Raw genomic sequence first — 26,729 nt, 5'->3', positions numbered from 1 at the left:
CCCTTTTTTACTGAAACAAAGAAATAGTACAGCGTACAATGAAAAGCTGGAATCAGCTTATGTCAGAGCTCACTACATAATGGAAAACGAAAAACAAAAGAATAAGACAAAGCCGAGGAGGCAGCATAGAGGAGGGGTTTGCTACTGCTTCAAGACCTTGTTCTTCCTCAATGCTTTTGCATGCCCATAACTCAGGCAGCAAAAGAACCCAGCTTGGGGTCTGCACCGTCGAAGAAAGGGTGCAGAGAGAGCCCAGCTTCAGGCTAGCGTAGCTGAAGAAAAGGTGCATGAAACCCAACTTGAGCCTCACACCGCTGAAGGGAAGGTGCAGGGAGCCGGAAGTTGAGGAGCCTTCACCAAAAATTCGCCTGCAACAAGGTAGAGGCGCTGATGGCGGAGAATCTTTCTTCTGACACCCCAAAATTCTGGCATGAATAGAACCTGCTTCGGATTTTGACTAAAAGAGGGAGAAACACCTTTTCCCCTCTGTCGAAACGGAATATTCCCTTGAATTTATGCCTCCTTTGCCCGTACCTCATTATTTTGAGTCTCAGGGGGACACGGCGCCTTTGTGGCGGAGAGAATTCCTTTTCCCCAACCCTCGCCTCAAACATGATATACTAAGGGAGGAAACTGAAGGATTTGCGCGTAGGTAAAGCAACTTTCTCTCCTATTTATTTAAAAAGATAAGGTAGTGGCATTTAATTCACGCAGCGTCCCAAGGAACGCTACAGACAAAATGTCTCCGGCTCGATTTCCAACGCCATCTGCAACCACGAGATTAAAGGAGTCTCGTGAAGGCGCACCTCGAACACTGGGACGCCAAAAAGTACCGTGTGACCAAAGACTACGGAAATACCTCTTAATTTGTGGGCCTAGTAAATTCGCGGCCCAGACCCGTTCTGTAGGGGGGCCCAGGGACTACGGCCCACGCCGAGGAATAGCCGTTGCCGAGGACAACCTCCTGCTCGGCACCTTGTGAAATACCTGAGGAAAGGGAGAAACTGAACTATGGTCCTCGGACTCAGGCCTATACCAAAAAAAAAAAAAAAATTTTTGGACAGAACCAAGGCCTTGCATGGTCCTCGGACTCAAGCCTATGGGGAAACCAAGTACTCAAAAAGTTTTGGACAGAACCCAAGCCTCGCATGGTCCTCGGACTCAAGTCTATGGGGAAACCAAGTACTCAAAAAGTTTTGGACAGAACCCAGGCCTCGCATGGTCCTCGGACTCAAGCCTATGGGGAAACCAAGTACTCAAAAAAAAAAAAAAGTTTTGGACATAATCAAGGCCTTGCATGGTCCTCAGACTCAAGCCTATGGGGAAACCAACTACCCGGATGGGAAAGTCCTCGGCTCAAATACTGTAAAATGTTAAGGCCAACAAGAGTGTTAGGATGATGGCGAGACGCTCCACTATTCGTTAGCCTAAGGGGGCTGTTCATTTTTGCGGGTGATATGTCTTCGAATGATTACTTCTTACACCGCATAAAGCATCCAGTTCTAATCTCGGCATTGTTTCGGGCAAGTATCGCTATTCACAGGTGCGCATTGCTATGACAAACAATTTTATTAAAGTTGTGGCGACATCTTTTTATTAGCGAGTATTTTGGCCTTAGTTGTCATTGATTCAAATGCTATATTATTGTGCCGAGCAGCATTTGCAAATTTATAAAAACATAGAGACAGAACATGCGAAATAAAATAACAACAATTTTTATTAATATGAAAAATTATTACAACGTACAAAGAGGGGCTCAAACAAGCCTATACAAAAGGTGAATTGCCGAAGCAACGATAACATTTGCAGTACAGATAAGTAAACAGTCAGGTGTCTTTTAAACTCGTCTTCAAAGTCTCTCCAATCTCTGCCTCAGTATTGCTCATATTAAGATAAAAACCTTCTTTGGAAAAAGATGAAGGAAAAGGAAGAAGAAGATGAAGGAGAAGGAAGAAGAGGATGGAGGAGATGAATGAAGAAGATGGAGGAGATGAATGAGGAAGTTGGAGGACATGAGTAAAAGAAGGAGGAGAAGAAGAGGGAAGAGATGAAAAGAAAGAGAAAGGAGCAAAAGAGGGAGAAGTGAAAGCCCCAGGATGGATCTGGTGCTGGGAAGACTAAGAAAGGGAGGCGGAGGGGATACCAGTGAACAAAGAGAGGAAGAAGCAGAGGCACTTAGTCCCTGCCTCGTTCCTGACTCCTAACACACTGGGGCCATATTAGGTATGCTCGTAAGAAAGCGGTTGGTTATGATGATGGGAGTTCTCGACTCAGTCACGCCGAAAGTTTGACGTGATGAGCCCCTGCTTCGGATTTTGGCTGAAAGGAAGGCGAGACAAGTCTTGAGTCTCCGCCATCCTTGCCCCGACCGAGCCATTTCGAGCTTCGTTAGGACATGGTGTTTCTGGGAGGGGAATGATTTTTTCATTGCTTACTACTATGGTGAGTGTATTTCAGGCTAAGGTATAACCGGAGAGTAAAAGTAAACTCCGGAAGAACTCTAAGGGTTTCAAATTTTGGGGGGATTAAAGGGATTCATCTGTGGGAGAAACAACTCTTGTTTCTCCTCTTTATATAGGGGACGAAGGGGAGAGTACTTAACGTGTTCAGATCCCCAAGGAAATCTATAAACAAGAATACACCCGTTTCGTTCCCCCACGCCATCGATAACCGTTAAATCTGGGAGGTCTCGTAAAGGGAAGATATTAAAGACGCGCTTCGGATAACCAAACGGCATAGGCGCATCATGAAGAAATTAAGAGGAGCATCTTGTAGACCGGTACACTTCCTGGGCAGGTGAAGAGTCGCCAGCGTCAGTCAAAGGCTGAATTAAGTGAGTCATAATAAAGGCCTGGTATTACCAAAACCCCCCACTCCAACCAGGATGTTGGACAGCAGGGTTTTGAGGGGCTATTGTGGGGCCCAATAATTTATGGGCCAGACCCACTTGCTCATGGGGAGTCCAAAGGCCCAAGCCGAAAAAGGTTATGATCCGAAGATGCAGCCGAGGACAGCAAACCCAAAGCTCCATTGAGAAGAGGGGTAAAAAAGAGATATAGGAACAAATTTGGAAGGATATCTAAAATATCTTGGGAAAGTTATCCTTACTACCCTTCCCAGATAAGACTCTGCACCTAACAAAGCCGTATTCTTCAGCTTTATCAACCATCCCCAACAATTCTGGGATTGGACTGATGGGACAAATATCAGTCTTGTAAAGGTTGACCCTACACGTGGACGAAGGATAGCGAACGCAGGCTAGTATAAAAGAAAAAGTAAGTGAATCTGGAAGGGGGCTCTCATCCTACCTCCAGAAAAAAGACTCCATGGGTGAAAACACCTTAACAACACATGCACCTCACAGAAAAAACCCACCGGTGGGTAACCGGGGTAAGACCTGAATGATCCTCGGATCAAGTCCGAGGAGTCCAACCCCATAGGATGCAACGCTGTAGGGTTTAAATGTTCAAACCCAACTCCTTTTTCCACAGGAATTCCTCTAAAATCAAGACCGGAACACCGCCTCGTGACCAAAGGCAAGTTTTTCAAACCCACTCTCTACAAATCATATTGTGAGGGATCTTTCATGTGCGAGCCCAACATCATTATTGGGCCGCAAAAGAACCGTGTCCCTACAAATGTTTATTTTTATTTTTCTGAGCTTGCTTTTTTTATTAATTTAAATGCTGATGTGGCTTTTTAAATGCTAATGTGGCATTTAAAAAAAATGCAAAATAAGAATTTTTAAAATTATTTTATTAGTCATATCAGCATTTACATAGTGTATTCTATTTGCCACCTCAGATTTTTCTGTTACTGGATTGATAGTAGGAACCAAAATAAAAACGATTTTTAGAAATTAGGGACTGACCTAGGAGCAAAATCAATTTAGAAACCAAATCGAGAATCGGCCCAAAATATAGGGATCAAAAATGCATTTTCGCAAAAAAAAAAATCCCTTATTTTGTCAAAAAAAGTAATGTACTTATTATCCACCAAAATGTAGGAATTAAAGTCATATAATTAGCTAGATAAAAGATAATTCTACAAAGGATTTGATAGCTTTTTCTAAAAGACCCCCCCCCCCTGTATAAAGGATTTGATAAGAATCATAATATTGAGCATGACAATATGAAAAAAAAAAAAAAACCCTAATATAGGCTTTGGGTTTTGTCTACCTTTTTAGGTAAGTTTTTTCACATGTACAAAGATGTGCAAAATGTGACATCAACAAAGGTCATTCCCTTACAAATGTGATAAGAGAATGAATCATAGTTATCATAAAAATTTTCAACTAGCTCATTCCCAAGTGTTCAAGAAGCATTTCCCACAATGCAAATTGTGCGATAGGAAATGGAAATTTCCATAGCAAATTTTCATTTAAAATGACATTCTGTTTTGGATGCACGTCTTAGGGAAAAAAAATTATCCAAAATATTAAAAAATTGAGGGAAAAAAAAAAAAAAAAAAAGACAGAAAGAAAAAGGATGTGGCAATTCCACCAACCTATTTAACAAAAAGACTATTGTCACTATCTAAGGGGCGGAACCGACCTAATTTTTCTTATTGGGTTCATATGAAAATTGACTTTATTTATTTATTTATTTTTGTTGATAATTCAATGACTTTATTGGTTGCTTGGATTTTGCAAAATGATTTTGTTTTCTTAAGCTACCTTCACCGGCCATATTTGGCCTTTTCAAAAACTTCATCATTCTAGAATATGTAGGATTGATTGATTTGCAAGAATGACCATATTTCTTATTAGATAAGATTGATCTTATAACAAAATTAACAAAAAAAAGGTTATAGCAAGGTCAAACAAATGTCTTTATCTTCGTTTTCAAAAAAATGTCTTTATCTTCATTCTCCAAAAAAAAAAAAAAGTCCTTATCTTCATTCAATCGTGGATTCCCTTACTACCCTTGTTTTCAATACTTTTTGCTTCTCTTTGAAAGTAAGTTATTTTATATTTCAATTATTAAAGAAAAAAGTATTTTTTATAATTTTCTCTGATTCTGTGGTTGATAAATGCTTTAGGTGTTTTAAGAAAATGTAACTCGTAGATTGCGGCCAATGAGAACGGAAGATGAAATGGATACACGGACATGGTTCCACCTACGGTTAAAATAGTTTTAGGATTATATAAAATGTCACAATTTTTACTACAATTAATTTATGTGTCAGATTGTGATTTGATATATGCCTGTTACTTTTAAATGTATTCACCATTTTTTTTAATTATTCATAATTTTTCACGTGAACAATTATAGCATAAGTTGTGCCAATTTATATGTCTTATATTTTTTCATAGTTTAACACATCTTTGTGGTATTTAGTGTCTAGGATGTGAATCTCACGTATTTTTTTCTTCTATTTACCAAAGGGAAAAAAAATTTTAAAAACTTACAACTTTTCAAAAACACAGTATAATTTTACATAGAGATTTTAATTTTTCTTTTCACTTGTCATAATTTTATCTCTTTTATTGTGGTTAATTATCAGCATTCAATGAATCAAGTCTATCTTAAAGAATTCTTTTTCAGGATCCTATTTATTTGCTTTGAAATGGTGACAATTTATTTGTTTATTTTTTAATGAACTTAGAGTTGCATTATGTCAAACAATTTAAAATCTCATTCCATTTTATTTAATGGGTTTGGCTTACCTCCAATATTTTTTTTTAACTGAATATTTTCTTTTGTTTTAAATAACAATGACAAAAGGTAGTGAATTTTAATCTTCACCTTTTATTTAGTTAGTGGATAATGTGATAGTTTTTCATTAAAATAGAAAAATATTCTAGTTAAAAAAGTACTTGAAGTAAGTCAAACCTTTATTTAATAATTGATTTTGAATGGCTTAATATCATCTTCACTTTTAAATTATTGAGATATTAAACCTTCATTCATAACAAATTATAGATGGTTAGTTGTTATTGGTTTTAATTTGATCTTATCACTGAAATTACTTTTTTGCCCCACTAATAACAACTTATAACAACCTGCAACATAGAATTTATCGTGAAAGTATTGAGAAAATGTTGTGGACATAAAATTTCAAAACTAAATGGTGATTATCTCTTTTTCTTTGGAAAAAAAGGGTTGGGTTATTCTTGCAATCATGGTTGATGTTGCCTATTATGTGTGTGTGTGTGTGTTTGGGGGGGGGGGGGTGGTGGAGGAGATTAGAAACATTGAACTAGCCTCATCTGCTTCCCAAGCATATCCAAAACAGATCTTGGAAAACTAAAGAGATGGGGATTGTTCCCATAACTTTACAAATAAGCATGTTTCTTATTATAGAATTTTAGTCTCAAATAAAACTAACAGTAAATTAGAAGGTTATCACTCAGTCAAGAAAAATATTGATGATTCTATTCAATAGAATAATTAGAGGCAAAGCAGATGGTTCTTGTTCAGCCATGTGTATGGTGTGGCTGAGGGTTCATTATATTTTATTAATGAATCTCACACTTTAAAGTAAGCTTGCTTTGTGGCTTTGCACTTGTTAACATTGCAAGCTATTTGCATCGCTTTCTTGGCATTTATTACATGATTTCCAGATGGCCATATCTCATATAAAATGAACAGGGAGAATCTTCCTTAAGAAAAGATGAATAATAAGGAAAAATAGTGTCCTATATGTACTGAGAGATTATCCTATGCCTCACAGAACTTAAATGCCATGTGGCATCCTATCATCACTTAATAAATAGTTAGTAATCAATGGATACAAAATTTACCTAAGTAGGGATTAGAATTTGAAAGTGGGTTGGTGTTGGGTAGATTTTCTAACTCGCTATACTCTAATAGAACTGATTTGAGTAATGTTAGAAATATAATATTTGTTTTTATTGTTTTCTCACAATTGTTGATATAGTCTATCATGATTTGAGCAATATTACTTTCGTTTTAATTTGTTATTAATACTAATTTCACTATGCAATAATTACAATAAATTAGTATTTAAGAATTGTAAAAAATATTGTGTACCTAAATTTATTCATTTTGAAATTGTAAAAATAATTTGGACAAGTATATACTTTAATTTAAAAGCATACATTATACTTTAGCTATAAAAAAGTTAATTCAATAATACTAAATGTAATAAAAATTTCCAAAAAGTCTTGGGTGGACCCCTTTTTTTATAGTAATCATGGGGACAAACACTAGTAGGCATTAAAATTAGTTTCCTCCCTAAAAGGGATGGCTGCCTGAAGTTATCAATTGAGTTAAAAAACTAGATTAGTACTCACAGATTTGATGAATTTAGAAAATGTTTTTAAAATCAAAATAGAAGGATGGAATATATATACATACTAGCCTCTGAATATGCGCTACCTGTGTGTTTAAAGATTTTTTTAATTAATTTTTTATTTCTATATTGCATTTACTGTTCTTTCTTTATATTTCTATGTACAAAAAGATCATTTGAAATATACACCAATTTAGTGTAGAAGAGTGTTTCAAGTTTGAACTCCTAAAAAAGTTAAAGAAAATCTTTTCAGAATTATAATCTTGTGTAAAATAAAGATAAACATACAAATATGTGTGTAAGAAAAGAAAAAAAATTATTGAGTATTAAGAAAATTACCTCTACTTATGCCTTAGAGAGAAAGAGAGGGAGGAGAAGAGAAGGAATTTATTTATGCTTTGTTTTGGCAATTGGGTTGCAGTTTTGAAAGAATAAAGATATGTGGTAGTGCCTAAATTTATAGTAGGAGTGTTTTTTTCCCCTTTATCAAGAGTTAAGTGTTTCTTTATTTTTATTTTATATTTTGAATTTGTGATTTCCTTACCCCTAATCTCACTTTTTTTTTTCTTTTGTGTTTGTTTTTATTTTTTCAAATCTCTTTTTTGTTCAAATCCTTGAATACAATGTGGTCCTATTTTTTAGGCACTGTTTTATGCGGAGTTAGCGACGTATTTTTACCGGGTTGTTCTTAAATTTTGTCTTTGCTTAAATTTAGGGTGTGTGGTATTTTTGAACCACATAATTGTTCATCTCAAAGGGAGAAAGCCTCTTAAATATTGTGTGTATATATAATCAAGTTGGATATTTGCTTGGCTAGATTTTCATAACATTTTTTACATCTTATTTAGCCAAAAACTATATTTACACTAGTTGAATTTATTAAATTTAATCCATCTTAAAAAAAAAGAAAAAGAAAAAGAAAAAACATGTAGTTTCTATGACTTCTTGATCTCAAATCTTGTGATAAAAAAAGAAAGCTCATGGCAAGGCAAAATAAACACAACCTCATGTCAATCTTCCTCTTTCCTAATAATAAAACACAAAAAAGAATTTCACACAATTATTATAATAGTCAACGAGTAAATTTAAACATCATGGCATTTTAGTAATAAAAACAACATATGAAGGCCAATGTCGGAACAGTAGTTGTCGCCTTCTCGTTTGACTCTGTCTCTCTCTCAACAAAACATAAACAAAAGCTTTTCCCGAGAGAGAGAGAGAGAGAGATGTCTGAGACTCGTCGTCGTTTTGTTGTGTTTCAAAAACCGTTTTGAAGTAAACTCAATACTGAGCTTGTTTCCTTTTCTATTGGGTATTTTTTTTTGGAAACCAAAAGAAAGTGAGAGAAAGTGAGGGAAAGTGAAGGAAATTTTTTGAAAAATAGAAAAAAGAAAGATGGGTTCTTTGAGCTTTGATAGAGATGCTTTTTCTGATACAGTAATGGCTGCTTCACTCAAACCCTCTTAAAGTCAAGGCCTGAGCTGAGAACAAGGGAAACAAAAGCATTGCTTTACTCTCTTTTTTTTTTTTTTATAAGGTATTTTTTAGATTCCACTTTTTATTTTTGTTTTTTTGGTTTATTTTAATCTAATTGTTTTTGTAAAGTTTTGTACTTTTTCTGATTTTTGACCTGTGAGTGATTTTTTTTTGTCAAGCTAGGGTTCTTGGAACATGCATCTATGTATGTATGCATGTGGGTATGTGTTTATGTATGTGATATTTTAATGTGATGCTAGATTATGGGAATGAGAGGATATTGAAACATCAAGTAGCTCAAGATAGATATTGGTACTTGTTTTGTGCTCAATTCGATTTGTTTTCAAATGGGTTTTTTTTAAAAAAAAAAAAAAAAATCAGGAATGTGTTTCTATTGCTTAGGTAAAATTGGGACTAGCCTGTTACTACATGTTAATTTTCATGGAGGGATGATTTTGTAGATGTAAGTTGATGAAGGCTAGTTTAAAGGTGAAAATGTATGAACCTAATTTCGGGCTGATTTGGGATTTCATTGTGTATGAATTCTTCCATTGAATTAGCTAAATTAGTAGCTTTGGTGTGTCATGACTCATGAATCAAAACTTTTATTCATGACATGAATAAAGTAGACCAAGTACAAAATCAATTTAGTTCACAACCATTATAAAAAAAAAAGTACTAAAATCATCAATCCAACGCAATTCAGGATATTGCCATCCAAATAATTCAAAATTTTAATCATCTACCCATTCAAAATAGTTTAAGTAACATGTCAACATTCCCAATTGTTTCAAACCCAAATTCAACAAATCAAACAATCCACTTGGTCAAAATAGTTCAACCTAGTAATGCAATGTCTTCATATCCTAGTACAAATATGCCATTAATTTCAATTATTTTGGTTGAAGAAACTCTCTAATCACTATCTATGAAAATCTAGTCTTCTTCAACATGAATGAGTCAACTATTTGTTCATCCTGTATTTGATGGTCTCATTAAACCCATCAATCTTCGTGACTTCTTCATATTGAATACTCCAATTAAGTTGTATCTATCCTAAAAAAAAATTGGATTTTTAGTAAATCTTTTCAATTCTGCTACAACTCTTCCAGTTTGGTTAGACAATTCCTTATAAGTGGCATCTTCCTTCACACTAGCATGACCCCTTTTTTCTGTTAGATCTTGATTGAGCTGAAGTTTCACTTGTGTAATCTAATTTTTTTTCTTGTGGATACACCATCAAAATCAATGCTGAAATCTTTCAGATTTGAGTAACAAAAGAGATGATAACTAACCTAACAAGAAATCATGCTGTAATAATATGACATGCACAGGCCAAAGGCTTTCATAGACATATCACAAATATGTAAAAAAAAAAAAAATTATTAACGTCAAAGAAGAGGGAAATATTTTCATTTTGGAAATTTGTTTGCCCATTTAAACACTAATTTGACATTGGAGATGACCTTCTTTAAAGAAATTAAAATAAATTTGAAACACAACACAACCAACCCCCCAATAACCCTAGGATAGAGGGATGTGAAAGGATGATATGGAAATTGCAAGGGGGTGGCATCTTTACCGTTCGGTCTTATTATGATCCTATCTGTGGTGGACTGGCTAACTCTATCCCCTGTAAGTGTTTGGAGTGTCAAGGCTCCTAAGAGGTCTCATTCTTTGTTTGGAAAGCGGCTTGGGGGAAGATCTTACTTGTGATAATCTTATCAAGCGAGGATTTACCTTAGTAGGATGGTGTTGCATGTGCCGACGTAATGGAGAGACAATCGATCATTTCTAGATTCATTGTGATGTAGGCTACGATTTATGGAGCTTGAGTTTTAGAACTTTTGGGATAGGTGTTATTGAGGAGGGTGGTGAAACTTTTGTTCAGGTGGAAGAATTGGTTTGGGAGGCACTCTTCAGGGATTTGGAATGTGGTACTGTTATGTCTGATGTAGATATTGTGGAAGAAGAGAAATAAATGCACCTTTTGAAGATTCCAAAAAAAAAAAAGAGTCAGTTGGAGGAGTTGCTAATTAGAACTCTGTTTGATTGGTCTTGTGTCTAGGGTCTTACAAATTTTAGCACTCTTCTAAATTTCACTGAATCACTTCTATTTTGTGCATAATTTTTTGTAATTCTTTTCGGTTACAGAGTGCTCATCATTGTGAGCATGAAGTAAGCTATTTTTAAATAAATTTTATTTCATATCAAAAAATTATGTGGTCCATAATGGGGCAATTCACCTGCTCTTGTGTTCTAGAATATAATGGAAACTATGAAAGAACAGCTAAACATTGAATGCTAAATTTCCATTTCCTGGGGCAATGTTGATTGCAGCTTGCTAAGTAGTAAGTAATGAGGATATATGTAATTTAGCCTAGTGTATCTTTTATTTCTGCATGAGTTAATGACAAGGTTTTGACCATCAAAAAAGGGCCAAAATGTGACTCTGTTTACTTTTGCTGAATGTTAGAAGTGCCTCTTTTATTTTCCATTTATTTATTGGGTTTGAATTTCATTCTTAGTGTTCATAATGTTATTTTTCTAAGGCTCAAATTTTAAATTTACTTTCAGTCTTTCAGGTTACTTTAAAGTTTGTGTTTCTGGATTCACTTAAATGTTAGATTTACTTCTTTCCTGAATTATGTTATGTTTGCAGCATAATATGCTTTAAAGCTCCCTAAGTTATTGAAGAAGGTTTGAGTTACTTTTCATTTCCACTATTTTCAGGATTAGTGAAGCCTCTGATCTCTGTTGGGAAACTGAAACTGGAATCAAACCGAAGCTTGATTCCTGTTTCAGTATCTGTTTCTGAGAATTCCAGGTTTCTCTGCAGTCTAATTATAGTTGATAAGCAAGGCCGTAAGTGAAGTTTTTAACTTGGTATTTTAGATGGGTTGTTTGTAAATTTATTTACTGTGTTCTTTGTGGTATTTTGGCATTGGGGTTAATCACAGTAAAGTTCAGTTAAATGGAAAGAAAACCAGACAATGGTTTGATGGAACAATCAAGTGCACAAAAACAGTTTCAGTACAATTCCATGGATCCTCAAGATGAGGAATTCTATTCTGCACCTCAATCATTTGTGCAGGACCCTCTGAGTACTATCCACACTAATATTAGATCACCTCACCTTAACATATCAGAATTTAAACCAGTTCTTAATTACTCCATACAGACAGGCGAGGAGTTTTCTCTTGAGTTTATGCGTGATCGGGTGAATCCAAGGAAGCCTTTGCTTCCAAATATTGATCTCAATTATGCAACAGGCTATATGGAACTAAAAGGAATTTTAGGTATCAGTCGTACAGGGTCTGAAAGTGGATCAGATATTTCAATGCTCAACACAGTTGAAAAAGGTCAAAAAGGTGTTGAGAGAAATAACTCTTCTTTGTATGGAGACAGAAGTAACTATGGATCATTTCAATCAGTGCCACCACCTTTGTCAGGTTATGAAAGTGGTAGGGGAGTTCTTGGCTATGCCTCCTCTGGAGCCTCAGATAGCTTATCAACGAAAATGAAGGTTCTCTGCAGCTTTGGTGGAAAAATCCTGCCCCGGCCTAGTGATGGAAAGCTGAGGTATGTTGGTGGTGAAACACACATTGTCCGTATAAGAAAGGACATTTCTTGGCAGGAGCTTATGCAGAAAACTTTATCAATTTATAGCCAAGCTCATGTTATTAAATATCAGCTTCCTGGGGAAGATCTTGATGCTTTGGTTTCTGTTTCTGGTGATGAGGATCTGCTGAATATGATGGAGGAGTGTAATGAACTAGAGGATAGAGAAGGATCACAGAAGCTTAGGATGTTTCTGTTCTCCATGAGTGATTTGGATGATGCTCAGTTTGGTCTGGGCAGTGTGGATGGTGACTCTGAGGTTCAGTATGTGGTTGCTGTCAATGGTATGGACATGGGATCTAGAAACAACTCTACACTGCATGGTCTGGTGAGCTCTTCAACAAATAATTTAGCTATGTTAGACAGACAGGAGAGTGAGAGGGAAAGTAGGCTTGTGACAGACTCGATAGGGGTAAGCACTTTTCCTTTGACTGGTACTATTGTCTCATCTTCAACTATTCCATCTTCACAGCCAATTCTACCGAGTTCCTCAGATGCTTATGAAACCTATCCACAGGTTTACCCTGGCCAGATGATGCATCATGTAGAATCTAGGCAGTATCCTTTGCACCATGGCCAGGATCCTGCTCATCACTCCCCTTTTGGGGCAATTCCTACTCTGGTACCTCTTCATGAGCTTATGAATCAACAGGGAGGTTTGACTGAAGGGCTGCCATATGGTGGCTTACGGGTACTGAATTCAGAGTTGGCAGGAAAGCAGGTGAAACCAAAATGTGATGGTTCTGTTCAGCAAAAGATTGACACCAATACAATTTGCTCATTGGAGAAAGATCATACTGTTCCCTCACAGCCTTATGATGGTAACTTGATAGATAATCGTTCTGTTGAAGAAGCAGGGGCCACCATTGCTGCACCTGATGGAGATCTACCTTTATTGTCTTCAAAAAATGAGGGAAAGCACCAGGAAGTTGAACATGTCTCTTCATCCGTTGATGCTGTGAATTCCACACAGGTGGCCAAATCTAGTGACGATGACCATTATTCCACATCAAGTAGTGCATTCGCTCCTGGTTATGCTGATTCTGAGTCCAGTGCAATTGATCTTAATAACCTTGAGCTGCCGATGCCTCCTCAGAGATTCTATTATTCAGAAAGAATTCCCAGGGAGCAGGCAGAGTTGCTGAATCGATTGTCAAAGTCTGATGATTCACATGGTTCTCAGTTTCTCATATCTCAGTCACGTTCTAATATTGATCAGCAGGATTCTATTACAGAATGTGTTGACAAATTGCATGACAGAAATACAGCTCCCCAAATTGAACAGTCTACTTCAACATCAAAGCCATTGTTTACAGATACTCATACTATTGATGAGGGACTTGCCCAACTTCAAAAGTACAAAGAGTTTGCTGATGCACTTTGTCAGATGACTTCAAAGCTTCCACAAGATGTGGATTATGAGTCAAATCATGAATCGCCAAAACTTAAGGATAATAAAGATGCTGTGAATGAGAATTCTGTTCTTACGTCTGACCATGCTACAAACTTCTCTAAAGATGGGCATGAGAGACCTTTGGCTGATGAACCTGCAGATGCTGGATCAGAACTTCCTGCTGTGAGACCAGTAACCTTTAAGCCTGATGAGGATATGGCATCTAATCTTTTGGAGGCTCATTGGGGTGAGGCCAGTGGCAAGGGTTCCAGTAATGATGATGCAATGGGATCTGCACAGCCATTTTCTTGGATGGGAAGCTCAACTGAAGATGTTTCTAAAGAACTTGCCTCTGGTGGTGATTCCGCACCTGTACAAGGAGAGATTGTTATTGATATTGAAGACAGATTCTCTCGTGATTTCCTTTCTGATATATTCTCCAAAGCAATTATTTCTGAAGATTCCTCTGGCATTAGTCCACTGCATAAAGATGGAGCTGGCTTGAGTATAAACATGGAGAATCATGAACCTAAGCGTTGGTCTTATTTTCAGAAATTGGCACAAGAAGGATTTGTTCAAAAAGATGTTTCTCTTATAGACCAGGATCATTTTGCTTTTTCATCTGCAGTTAGAGAAGTGGAAGGAGTTTTAGATAGCCAGTCTCAGCACAATTTTGGTGAAGACAATCAGAAAGAATTACCTGGAATACCTGGAGCTGACAACAACACTCTGCATCCAAAATATGATCATCCCCAAGAGAAGGACACTGAAAGTGTGCAGTTTGATATTATGATGGAAAACCTAAGAATACCAGAGTCAGAGTATGAGGTATTCTTTTGAACGGTTATTTGGTTGAGAATTCCTTCTTCTAAACATCTACACTCTCATGCTGAATTCATGTTACTTTGATGTAGGAGGGGAAGCTTGAATCTGGAAATAGTGGTCTACCTCCTCTAAATCATTCACTTGATGATTTTGATATCAGCACTTTGCAGGTATGATTCATGTATGTGCAATGCATACATGTGTTTTGTTATGAATACATTTGCATAAGATCTGCCCTTCTTGAATGATGTAAATGATTTACTTGAGGTTCAATTGGTATCATAGAAATCAGTCCTTTATGAAGCATCTATCTTCCTCAACATTGAAGTCATGGTGTCTCAACTTGCAAATTTATGGACTAACCTACTTCCTGAGAAATATTAACTAATTTATACTATTGTCAAGACTTTTTGGAAATAGATTATGGTGTGACTTTATTGTCATATTGATATCTTATAAATATTAGGTACTTGGTTGATTGAGCCAATCAATGAAACCTAGTCTTAAATATCTAGAACCCTCAAATGGTGCATGCCTGCTACTGAAATACACCAGTAATTATCTGTTTAGTTATCTTGTATTGTATGGTGTGTTAAGGGCTTATTTTTTTCATTTAAGCATTCAAGTTAAACAGTAAATTCGTATGCATTATTTATTGATGTCTCATGAGAGCATCTTTGAATACTGTTTGCAACATCTCTATACACATGGCACCATTTTGAACTGTCAACAAATTTGAGAATTTTTGGAATATGTATGAATCTGTACTACAAAGTTCTGTAAACATAATTAAAGACCGCCTTTGCATTGCTTTTTTTTTTTTTGTCTTTTTTTTTTGTCTTCCTCTTGTTTCTGATTCTAATAACGTAGGGAACCTTTCTAAAGAAGAGCCCTTTGGACTAGCTAGTAAAACCTACAGACAGCTGACTTCTCTAAGGCTCTGTTTGGTCCGGGTGAGAAAGGGGAGGGTGGGTGGAAAACTCAGCTTTCCATTGTTTGTTTAACAAGGGAAAATAAGGGGGGAAATGGTGGTTCCTAGGCATTCTCCACTTGGGCCCTCCAAATTGCTTTCCCCCAAATCGTGGAGAAAACTTTGGTGAAAATGGGTAGTTAAATCAAAATGACTTAACTACCCTTCCACCACTTTTGTTTTTTTCTCCTACCCACCAACTATCATTTTTTTCCTATTCCAGCCCCTTTTTAGTAAATTCACACAAACAATATTTTCCATCTCTCATTTTTCTTCTCAACCAAACAAAGGAAATTTTTTTTTCCCCTCCCAACCAAACATACATGGTGGAAAACTAAAATGTTTTCTATCCTACTTTTCTGTCATCTTCCATCCTTCCACTTTTCCATAATTCCAACCAAACGGAGCCATAGTTTTTTAATCAGAAAATATAGGCATATTTAGTACTATTTGGTACCAAAACTACTGATATAGTGATATGTTTGTCATTAAAGAAAATTAATTGATCATACTTATAAATTATAATTTATGGATGCTGAGATTTGGATTTCCTTAAATTTGTAATAGCATTTGCCTTCCCAGTCATTAGTCCTTTTTTCCTTTTTCTAGAAATATACAAAGAACTTAACATGCATTGGCCTGCAAAGTTGCCTTATATTGTGGTTTTGTTAGTTTGAGATTGTTCAACCTCTGATTTTTACAACATTGATTCGTCCTTCCACTACTGTTTGATTATTTATTCTGGATATGCATATAGATCATAAAGAACGAAGATCTTGAAGAGCTGAGGGAACTGGGTTCTGGTACCTTTGGGACAGTGTATCACGGCAAATGGAGAGGATCAGATGTTGCTATTAAAAGAATAAAGAAGAGTTGCTTCATGGGCCGATCATCAGAGCAAGAGAGACTGGTAACTCTTGTTCAATATGTGGAACATATTCATGTTCATAATTTTGTGATGTAGTAGTCAATTATTCTCTCTCTGTATCGTAATGAACCTTGCATATATCATAAAAGCAAATCATAAGATTAAAACCAGCACTCTGTATTGCTATAGTGACATATTAGATAATTCTTACCATCATTTTCAGACTGCAGAGTTCTGGCGAGAAGCTGACATTCTCTCAAAGCTTCACCATCCAAATGTGGTGGCATTCTATGGTGTAGTGCAAGATGGACCAGGGGGGACATTAGCAACCGTGGCAGAGTTCATGGTTGATGGTTCTCTTAGGCATGTTTTACTTCGCAAGGATAGGTAATGCATCTACTTGTATAATTCCTGAATTTCAGTTTGGTATCTTCTGGGTCATGTCCCAATTATGAATTGTATGTTAAAATCTCTACATGTATTGTTGCTAAACAGGACAAAGAGAAATGTAGGTTAAATTTTTGCAATGATGATTACTCTAAACGAATCTAGAGTTTTTTCATTTGTTAAAAAAGCTAGGCATCTGTTCGTCTTCTCATGTTTGCTGTTTTCAAATTGAAGCAGTTACTTTATTAATTTCCTGCATCCTCTTTAACATGATCTATCTTGCAGGTATCTTGATCGTCGCAAGCGACTAATAATTGCTATGGATGCAGCATTTGGAATGGAATATTTACACTCAAAGAATATTGTGCATTTTGACTTAAAATGTGACAACTTGCTAGTGAACTTGAAAGATCCTTTACGACCAATTTGCAAGGTAAGAATTATGGCTTTACACATTTCAGGGTACAGTTCATCCCAGTATGGATTTAATGCTAACTGTGAATGTTTCTATGAAATGTATTGTTACCCAGGTTGGTGATTTTGGCCTGTCAAAAATCAAGCGAAATACGCTGGTTTCTGGTGGTGTACGGGGAACCTTACCATGGATGGCCCCAGAGCTGTTGAATGGCAGCAGCAATAAGGTATCCGAGAAGGTAAGATACAAATGATGATATTTCTATGATGGCATAAGAGAATTTAACTGAATTTTTTTTACAATTGTACTAATGTTTATCCCATTTAGATTTACAGAAGTCTGTATCTGATGTGATGGAAATCTCTTACTGATTTTTTCTTGGTACTTAAGAAGTATTCTTCATTATCATCTAGAGAAAAAAATATTTTGAATCTCTATGTTTTGCTTTTTCTAGTTTATTGAGAAACTCAAAACCAGAATCCTTTCATTTACAGTAGAGGACTTTGAGGAGTTTTTAATCTGTACATCATCTTTTCCTTAAAAAAAGAAGCATAACTTGGTTTATGGTTTTATCTTCTTTATTTCTTTTTCCTGATCTCTACCTCTTGAAGTTTTGTGCCTTGCAATGCTCTTTAATTTTGTTGAATTACAGGTTGATGTGTTCTCCTTTGGTATCGTCTTATGGGAGATTCTCACTGGCGAGGAGCCATATGCCAACATGCACTATGGTGCAATCATAGGTATAGCTTAACTTTTTTGTTCTTTACCTTTTTGTTGTTTCTTCTCCACCTTTTTGGTCATGTTAGTCTGCATGCTAAAACAGCAATAAGAAATTGGCACCATTCCACAACAGTTTGTCCACACAGAGAAATGTCAGTTATAAGGTTCTACATGAGTCAACTAGAGCTCTGCAAACAAGTAGACCTGTTTGAGGCCTCATTAAGTAAATGAGCAAGCTTTCTCTCAAAAAAAAAAAAAAAAAAAAAAAGTAAATGAGCAAGCCAACAAACCTGGTTTGTGTCATGGGGCTCCTACCCTGGTTGATAAGGGTCCACAAATAATTCCAACTCTCAAATGAGGAAAAATAGTTATAAAGACTATGTAAAGCTTAACTATTTCTAAGTGGGGTGCCATTTTGTCCATTGATTCCATTCATCATGATGTCAATGACAATGTAAGCTTTAGAAGACTATTTTATTGCATTCAAAATATGAGAGTGGAGGTCTGCCTCTTTGGATAGACCACTGAGTGCAAACTGAAGGATAGGTACTTGGCAATCACTTCTCTTTGGATCTTAGTCCCCCCATGCTAGTTGGATTGATTTCTCCCTGGGGGGTAGGATATTCTATTTTATTCAGAAGTTATATTTCCACAGAATAAGACCCTTATATGGAACTCTGTCCTCTAGTTAAATTTTTTTTGTTAGAAAGTGAGCGCCCTCATGTGGTACTCTGTCGAGGTTGGTTTGGCTCATGAACTGCTTTTAAGCTCATTGAGCACCCACTTGGCTGAGCTCCAATTAGTTTAGGCTTGAGTCATGCTTGGGTAGAATCTACTATTTGAAGGGGCTAAAGCTCAAGTAGTTGGAAGTTCGGCCCAGTTTGGTCTGTTTGCATCCTAGAGTTAATGATTGTTCCATCAAGCCAAAAAAAATTAATGGATTTAGACACTGAAAATGGTTATTGTTATTTTAATTTACAATGCAGCCCATTTAGCAAAACTTGATAAGTGCACTTGTTATTTTATTTCTCATAACGACCATTTAGCCATAAGCTGCACTTGCACTAGTGCATGGTGGGCTGTTTAATCAAAAAAGGGTAGTAGGAAGTTAAAGGGGTTACCTTGTTCCATAAATTATGATGGTAGGAGAGGTCCTGGCAAGGGAAATCAAAGTAGCAGTGGGAGTGGCCTGATGACTGGTCACAATTTAAGCTTAGAAGTTAGAACTTTATCCTGGAATGTTAGGGGATTTTTGATGAAAGGAAGAGAGCACTGGTCAAGACTCAAGAATATGTTGCATGAATGGAGGTCTGACATAGTATGCATACAGGAAACTAAAATGGAGCTTATCAATAAGAGGATTGTTAGAACTTTATGGGAAGCCCATTTGTGGATTGGGAGCATTGGGCTTGGTAAGTAGTGTTTTAGTGATGTGGAACATGGGAATGTCAATGCTGTGTAAGGAAGAGGAAGCTATTGAGGACTTCTCTAGAAATTGTAAATTTCACAAGAGGTTGGATTCATTTGGGCTCCCTTTGGAGTTTAAGGTCCCATAGAAAAGAGAGGGGGGGGGGTGTGGTAGGAAATCATGGGAATAATTGGTGGGGAGTTGTTTCTATCAGAGCACAAGTATAGCATTTCGGAGATCATTAGATTAGATTCTTAGGAAGCGAAATGTGCTATAAACCTTGATACTCCTATGATTTATTTGTGGCTTCTTCAGAGCAAAGAGCTTCCTGATCGGCAATTATTTCCAAATTTCAAAAATTTGGGCAAATTATGTTAACATTGCAATAGGTATAACTTGAAAATACTCTTCATTCTTTTTTACCAAGTCTACCTCCTAGTTTTTTTTTTTTCGTTTTCTTGGTTATCATGGGTGGTTCCATTTTCTTTTTTGTCGAATCCAAATTGTTTGAATTTTCTGTGGAAGAGGGTGGTACTTTCTTCTTGTTACGCATATTTGAAAGATATAAGGATTCTCTCCGATCGGTTTTCATGGGAAAAGAGAGTGCTTTACGGTTGCTAACTTATATTGAGGATCTCATGTCAAATACTCATCCTGAAAACTTTGCTAGAACCTTCAGGGATGGTAATAAGGTTTTTATTTTGCAAATGGGACTCAATGCACATGGAAGCTTTCTTGTGATCTCTGAACTTCTTCATGGTCGTCGGAAGGGCCTCATCATTGTACCAGAAGGAAAGCTGGGTAGTGGGTGGAGAGGTTTTGGCTTTCATCTTCGTAAGGCCATTGCTCCCGACTCTCTTGGCGTCAAATCGCCATCTCAATTTGCCCTGTTCCCGTCAATGCAAAAGTTCAGAAATCATAAATCCTTTTTTACGGCAGCGGTGGATGGTGATCGGAAAACCTATGGTGGTAGCGGAACTGGAAAGCTTGCAATGCCCAATATTCAAAATTCTATCAAATCAAATCTAGTTATCAAGTCTAGCTTGAGCAGTCAGAAGACTCGAAGCTTGGATTTGCGCGATAAGGGTAGTGCGGTTCTTGAGGCTGAAATCACGCTTGAAATACAGGATGACGCTCTTAAAGGTGCTGATTCTCCTTTCTTGCTAGAAGTTTCTTTACGTTTGGTGCGTGGGCTAAATGGCAAGTGGGATATTAAGTGTTCCAACATTAAGGAAGTGGGTTGTTCTGGTGTTGGGCCCTTGAAAGATGTCTCTAGGCCCAATGCACTTGTTGAAGCTCCCCCACTTAACCCACCTCTTGTCCCCAAACTTAAGCCCAAGCCCTCTTTGGTCTGGCAACCCAAAAGAACAGCAAGAAAAGAACTGACCACCAAGTCTTCCCCGTTGCGAGAGACCCATATTCCAAGTATGTCGAGTCCATGCGCGAGACCCTTCCAGTCTTCATCGTGCCCTTTGATATTGCCTCTGAGGTCGTTGATGGTCTCCGATGTCTCCGATGTCGCCGCTGCCCAATCTCTCAACTCTGACAAGATCGTTGAAGCTAGGTTTGAGTCATCGGCGCCGATTGACTCGTATCTAGTTTCCGATGTTGTCGAGTCTGAGCTTCTCGATTCCGACGAGTCCGAGGAGGCTAGGAATGGGTCGGCATGCACCACAGATCACGATGAGAGCTTAGTGCGTGACCCCCGACTAATTCTCCAGGAGTATTCCGGCAATATTGTCAAGAAATGGGGGAACTCGAAGCAGTGGGTTTTTGAATTACGCGATGGGAGGAGGGTTGTGGTTTCGGTGCAGATCGCTTTGCCTCGGTGTGAAGCTATAGAGGTTTTGGAAAAGCAACAACAGCTTGACTTAGTTTCGTTGGAGTCTTCTGACGTTACGAACGTATCATTGGCTCTTTTCGAAGAGGATGAAGTATTGGTGGAGGATGGGGCTTCGGATACCTCCTCGGAGGAAGCTAATCAGCCCTTAGTTGTTGATCCAATTGCTTTTTCTCTACCTTTGGCCGCGGCAGAGTAGTCTCTTGTAGATGAGGAAAGTGTTGTGGGTTTGGATACTTAAAGGAGTCAGGAACCTTATTTCGATTGGTTTCAAAAGAGATTCAATAACTTCGATAGCTTCCTTGGCACGTCCCTTGTGGGTTTAGAAGATCAAGCAACAAAATTTTTATTGGCTGTTGAAGCTGAATTATATCGGAGGGCTTAGGTGAACAAGAAATTGTGTGGTTCAAAAGGTTCGGGGGTGAAAGGTTTAAGAGAGTTGAAAGGGCTGTTAAGTTCCATTAATTATGGCTCTTCATCTGCTAGGCGATGTGGTATTAATAGGAATCAGGTTCTTACTGTCACTCAATGAATTAGAAGCTTATTTCTTGGAATGTCAGAGGTCTGAATGAAGTTGACAAGAGGCTTCAGATTCGTAACTTGTTGCGATCCTGGAAAGTTGATATTGTGTGTTTGCAAGAGACCAAACTAGAGTGGATTACTAGAGGTACTGTTCGAAGTATTTGGAGTTGTCCATATGTAGATTGGTTGTACCTGGGCTCTGATGGTGCTTCTGGAGGAATTTTATTGATGTTGGATAGCCAGGTTGTGGAAAAGGTGGAGGAAGCGGTGGGGCATTTTTCAGTTTCATGCAAGTTTAAAAATGTAGGCGACCAATTTGAGTGGGCTTTCACAGGCGTATATGGGCCAAATTTGAACAATAGGCGTAGGTTGATGTGGGAGGAACTAACCGGGCTAATCAATTGGTGGGATTTGCCTTGGTGCCTTGGAGGGGACTTTAATATTATCCGCTTCCCATCAGAGCGTTTGGGGGCTGCTAGCTTCTCCAGGGCTATGTATGGATTTTCTGACTTTGTTTCTTTGCATGGGTTGATGGATATTCATATGGAAGGGGGCCTTTATACCTGGTCCAATACTTCCTCAGCTTCTAGGCTAGACCGGTTCCTTTTCTCCCTTCTTTTGGCTAATCACTTCTCTCAGTTCACCCAAAAAAGGATGCCTAGAGTTCTTTTTGACCATTTTCCTATTTTGTTGGAGGGCGGGTGTCAGTGAAGAGGTCGAATTCCTTTCCGTTTTGAAAATATGTGGTTGAGGGTGGATAACTTTGTAGAGAAAGTGAAGAAGTGGTGGGCATCCTATTTGTTCCATGGAACCCCTAGTTTTATTCTTGCTAAGAAGTTGGCTGCATTGAAGTTGGATTTAAAAAAGTGGAATGAAACTGAGTTTGGCAATGTCACTTTTAAGAAACAGGCCCTTTGGAGTAAGCTGAATGATTTGGATGCTAAAGAGGAGATTCATAGTCTATCTGCTGAGGAGAAGTTAGCTCAAACTAATCTTCGTTCAGATATTGAAAAGCTGACTCTTATGGAAGAGACTAGTTGGAGACAAAAGTCTAGGATGTTGCATTTGAAGGAAGGGGATGCCAATACCAGATTCTTTCATAGAATGGCTAATTCCAACAGGAAAAATCATGGTATTGAAAGCCTAATGGTTAATGGTACTTTGTCGTCGGATCAGGGTATAATTGTAGACTACATTACTCATTTCTTCATGAATCTGTACTCTGAGCAGCAGGTTGAGCGGCCGTTTCCGGATTTGTTGGTTTTTCCAATGATATCTGGTGAGAATGCGGATTGGTTAGAGAGGCCTTTTGAAGAGGCAGAAATCTTTGACGTTATTCAAAGTTTTCATGGTGATAAATCTCCTGGTCCTGATGGCTTCCCTATGGCTTTTTTCCAAGCTTGCTGGGGGATTGTTAAGCCTGATCTCATGGCTGTATTTCATCATTTTTTTGCCAATGGTCAGTTTGAGAAAAGTTTAAACGCAACTTTTGTTACTCTCATTCCTAAAAAACATGCGGCTAATGAGATTAGAGATTTTCGGCCCATTAGTTTGGTTGGGGGGGGGGGGTTTATAAAATTATTGCTAAAGTCTTGGCTAATCGTCTCCGCTTGGTGATGGGGGATATAATCTCAACATCTCAGAATGCTTTTGTGAGGGACAGATAGATCCTTGACCCTGTTCTTATTGCTAATGAATGTCTTGACAGTAGATTGAAGTCTAGGGTGCCGGGGCTGATTTGTAAGCTGGATGTTGAGAAGGCTTTTGACCATGTAAACTGGAATTTTCTGCTGCAGATGTTAGAAGGAAGTGGATTCTCTACCAAATGGAGACAATGGATTCTCTTTTGTCTATCTACTGTCCGTTTCTCCATCTTGATTAATGGCTCTCCTTGTGGTTTTTTGGTAGCACCAGAGGCTTGAGGCAAGGTGATCCGTTATCTCTATTGTTGTTTGTTTTGGTGATGGAAGCTCTTGGAAGAATGCTGGACAAAGCAATTCTTGAAGGTCGCATGTCGGGTTTTAGTGTGGGTAACTTGGAGGGAAGATTCATAGCGGTGTCTCATCTCCTTTTTGAGGTGGAGTCAGGCCTAAAGATTAACCTGGGCAAGTCAGAATTGGTTCCGGTTGGGGTAGTCAATAATATTGGCCTTTTCTTGGTTGTTCTTGGTTGCAAGCAGGGCTCTTTCCCAATGAAAAATCTAGGTCTTCCTTTGGGTGCTAAATTCAAGGATAAGACTATATGGAATCCTATTCTAGAGAAAATGGAGAGGAGATTGGCGGGTTGGAAACGCTTATACTTATCCAAGGGAGGTAGAGTCACCCTAATCAAAAGCACCCTATCTAATTTACCCACTTATTTTCTTTCTTTATTTCTTATTCCTGCTAGTGTGGCTAACTGAATTGAGAAGCTCCAGCGGAATTTCTTATGGGGCAGTTTTGGAGATGATCCTAAAATTCATTTGGTTAAATGGGCTACTATTTGTTCTCCTATTTCTTCGGGTGGCTTAGGGATAAGGAAGATAAGACTTTTCAATGAAGCTTTACTTGGGAAGTGGCTTTGGAGATTTGGGATTGAGGAAGATGCCCTTTGGAGGCAAGTGATAGAGATGAAGTATGGATGTGTGTGGGGGGGCTGGTATACCAGAGCTGTGATTGGCCCTTATGGTGTTGGTTTATGGAAAAATATCAGTCAGGGATGGCCTTCTTTCTCTCGCCATATTCTGTATGATATTGGTGATGGGTCTAGAGTGAAGTTTTGGCAAGACCGGTGGTGTGGAGAGACTTCTTTTGCTGTTAGATATCCGGACTTGTTCAGATTTTGCAGGAATAAGGATGCCAGTGTGGCTGAGCTTATGATGTCCACCAATGGTGTCCTCTTTTGGGATGTGAGATTCGTTAGGAGTGTGCATGCTCGGGATCTAGAGGCTATGTCTGACTTCATGGTAACTATTTATGGTTCGCCTATAAGGGGGCGAGGTGAGGATAAAATGTGTTGGATTCCTAGCAAAGTTAAGGGTTTCTTGGTTAGTGATTATTATAGAATTTTAGCTGGCATTGCTTTCTTTGGGTTTCCTTGGAAAAGTATTTGGAAGCAGAAGATTCCCTCTAGAGTAGCTTTCATTGTTTGGACTGCTGCTTTAGGGAAATGCTTAACGATTGATAATTTACGTAAAAGGAAGGTGTGGATTTTGGATTGGTGCTACATGTGTAAGAGAAATGGTGAATCGGTTGACCATCTATTCCTTCATTGTCCTTTTGCTTCGGATCTATGGTCTATGGTTTTGGGCCTTTTTGGAGTTTCTTGGGTTATGCCGCACACTGTTCTGGGGTTGTAATGGTGTTGGCAAGGCAGCTTTGGTCGTCATCGAAATGGTTATATTTGGTCCATCATTCCTCATTGCTTATTGTGGTGTCTTTGGAGGGAGAGGAATAGTAGATGTTTTGAAGATACTGAGAAATCTATTCCGGACCTCAAACTTCTCTTTTTTAGAACTTTAAGGGATTGGTTGTTTGATTTGCAAGATAAATCTTTCCCCTCTTTTATTGATTTCCTAAACTCTTGCAATTTTTGTATTTGATTTCTTTTCCCTTGTACACTCCCTGTGCACTAGGGTGTCCCCTTTATATCAATATATCTTATTACTTATCAAAAAAAAAAGTTTCCTTGTGAGTTACTTGGACATGATTGGTTTTCTATGCTGATGGATTTTCAAGTTTCATCTCTGTGCTCAGATTCAATGGTTTCCATTGGGTGGGGGTGCCTTCAGTTGGTTAAATTATCTTACTCCTCCATCAATGTTAAGAACTGATAGATTCCTTGCATCAACGAATGGGGGAGGAGCATTTTAGTCATGCCTAGAATACTGGCCGTTCAAAAGTTCAAATAACAGAAGAAAAAGATGCATTTTTTTTTTTAATGTGATAATGAATTTGGTTCACCAAGGTAATATTGAACTATGGTAACTCTAGGCTTACCCTATTATTTATTATGGTTATGTTGATGAGGATCCTAGAAAAACACTGGGTTAAAACTTAAAATATGTGGTGTTCTATTGAGAACTATGGGATTTGAGATACAGATTAGGAGCCAATGAGCTCAAAGGTTTCCCTTGTAAGAGCAAGATTGAGGTCGTAATTTAAGACCCTGGGGTACACGTGTAACAAACCAATAAAAAAAATGCAGATTAGGACTTCAACAGCAGTGGTTCATATTATTAGCAGATAACCTTCACCTCTATTAACTAATATAATTTATCGTTGTATGTAAGCCACCGTAAATAGTAATCCACCTTTTCTTTACATTTTGTTCATCAAGTATCAACATTGCTGTCACTTGTCAATGCTTACAGATCATTTACCCCATCTCTCTTACCCCCAAAGTCATTCCAAACTGCAAGGCTAAAGTTATTTTGAAAATTCTGTACATGTAGGAGGTATCGTGAGTAACACGTTGAGGCCAACCATTCCAAGTTACTGTGATCCTCAATGGAGAATGCTAATGGAGCAGTGTTGGGCCCCTAATCCTGCAACCAGGCCATCCTTCACAGAAATTACTAGTCGTTTACGCGTCATGTCTGCAGCAGCTAGCCAAGCCAAATCACACGGTCAAAAGTCATCTAAGTAATGGTTCAATGGCTTCTTATGCCATTTCCACTGTGAGCTATTATACGATAAATTTATTAATTTAATTTTACACACTAGAGAGATTGTATATTACATTAGTCACAGGAATAATTGGCTCCCATATTTTTTTTTCTCAATATGGAATAGCCTCTCTTTTCAAGGAAATCCCTTATAATCATTTTCATTTTCCACGAAATTCACAAATTTTTTTTAATAGATGTTACAGTTCCTTAAATGGAATTGCGAAGTTTCCATCTCTCTCTGCTGTTGCTGGACAGGCATTTTTTAACTTCTTGTTAATGTCTCTGTATTTCTGGAAAGCAGTGTTTGTGTCATTGTGTTATATCCCAAATTGTGTGATTTGATTGGATTGCATTGTATTAGTGTGTTGCGTGATTGTTT

The 26,729-nt window shown here is 37.7% G+C and overlaps 1 protein-coding gene across 2 annotated transcripts; it reads left to right on the top strand.

Moving 5' to 3' along the window:
* Positions 1-11,447: 11,447 nt before the first annotated feature.
* LOC115983309 (probable serine/threonine-protein kinase drkD) lies at positions 11,448-26,616 on the top strand. Of its 2 annotated transcripts, XM_031105957.1 has the most exons (9): positions 11,448-12,766; positions 12,872-14,575; positions 14,662-14,742; positions 16,300-16,452; positions 16,634-16,797; positions 17,083-17,230; positions 17,328-17,450; positions 17,865-17,952; positions 26,135-26,616. In XM_031105957.1, exons 1-9 carry the CDS (start codon positions 11,708-11,710, stop codon positions 26,326-26,328), a joined length of 3,714 nt encoding a protein of 1,237 aa, XP_030961817.1. In that variant the 5' UTR covers positions 11,448-11,707; the 3' UTR covers positions 26,329-26,616. The 2 variants fall into 2 exon arrangements, with proteins under 2 accessions (XP_030961817.1, XP_030961816.1); XM_031105956.1 differs by having other exon boundaries at positions 11,448-14,575.
* The last annotated feature ends 113 nt before the right edge of the window (positions 26,617-26,729 follow it).

The sequence above is a fragment of the Quercus lobata genome, chromosome 4 (assembly GCF_001633185.2).
Source record: "Quercus lobata isolate SW786 chromosome 4, ValleyOak3.0 Primary Assembly, whole genome shotgun sequence".
In the NCBI taxonomy this organism is placed as follows: Eukaryota; Viridiplantae; Streptophyta; class Magnoliopsida; order Fagales; family Fagaceae; genus Quercus; species Quercus lobata.
This window is presented reverse-complemented; position numbering and strand designations above follow the sequence as displayed.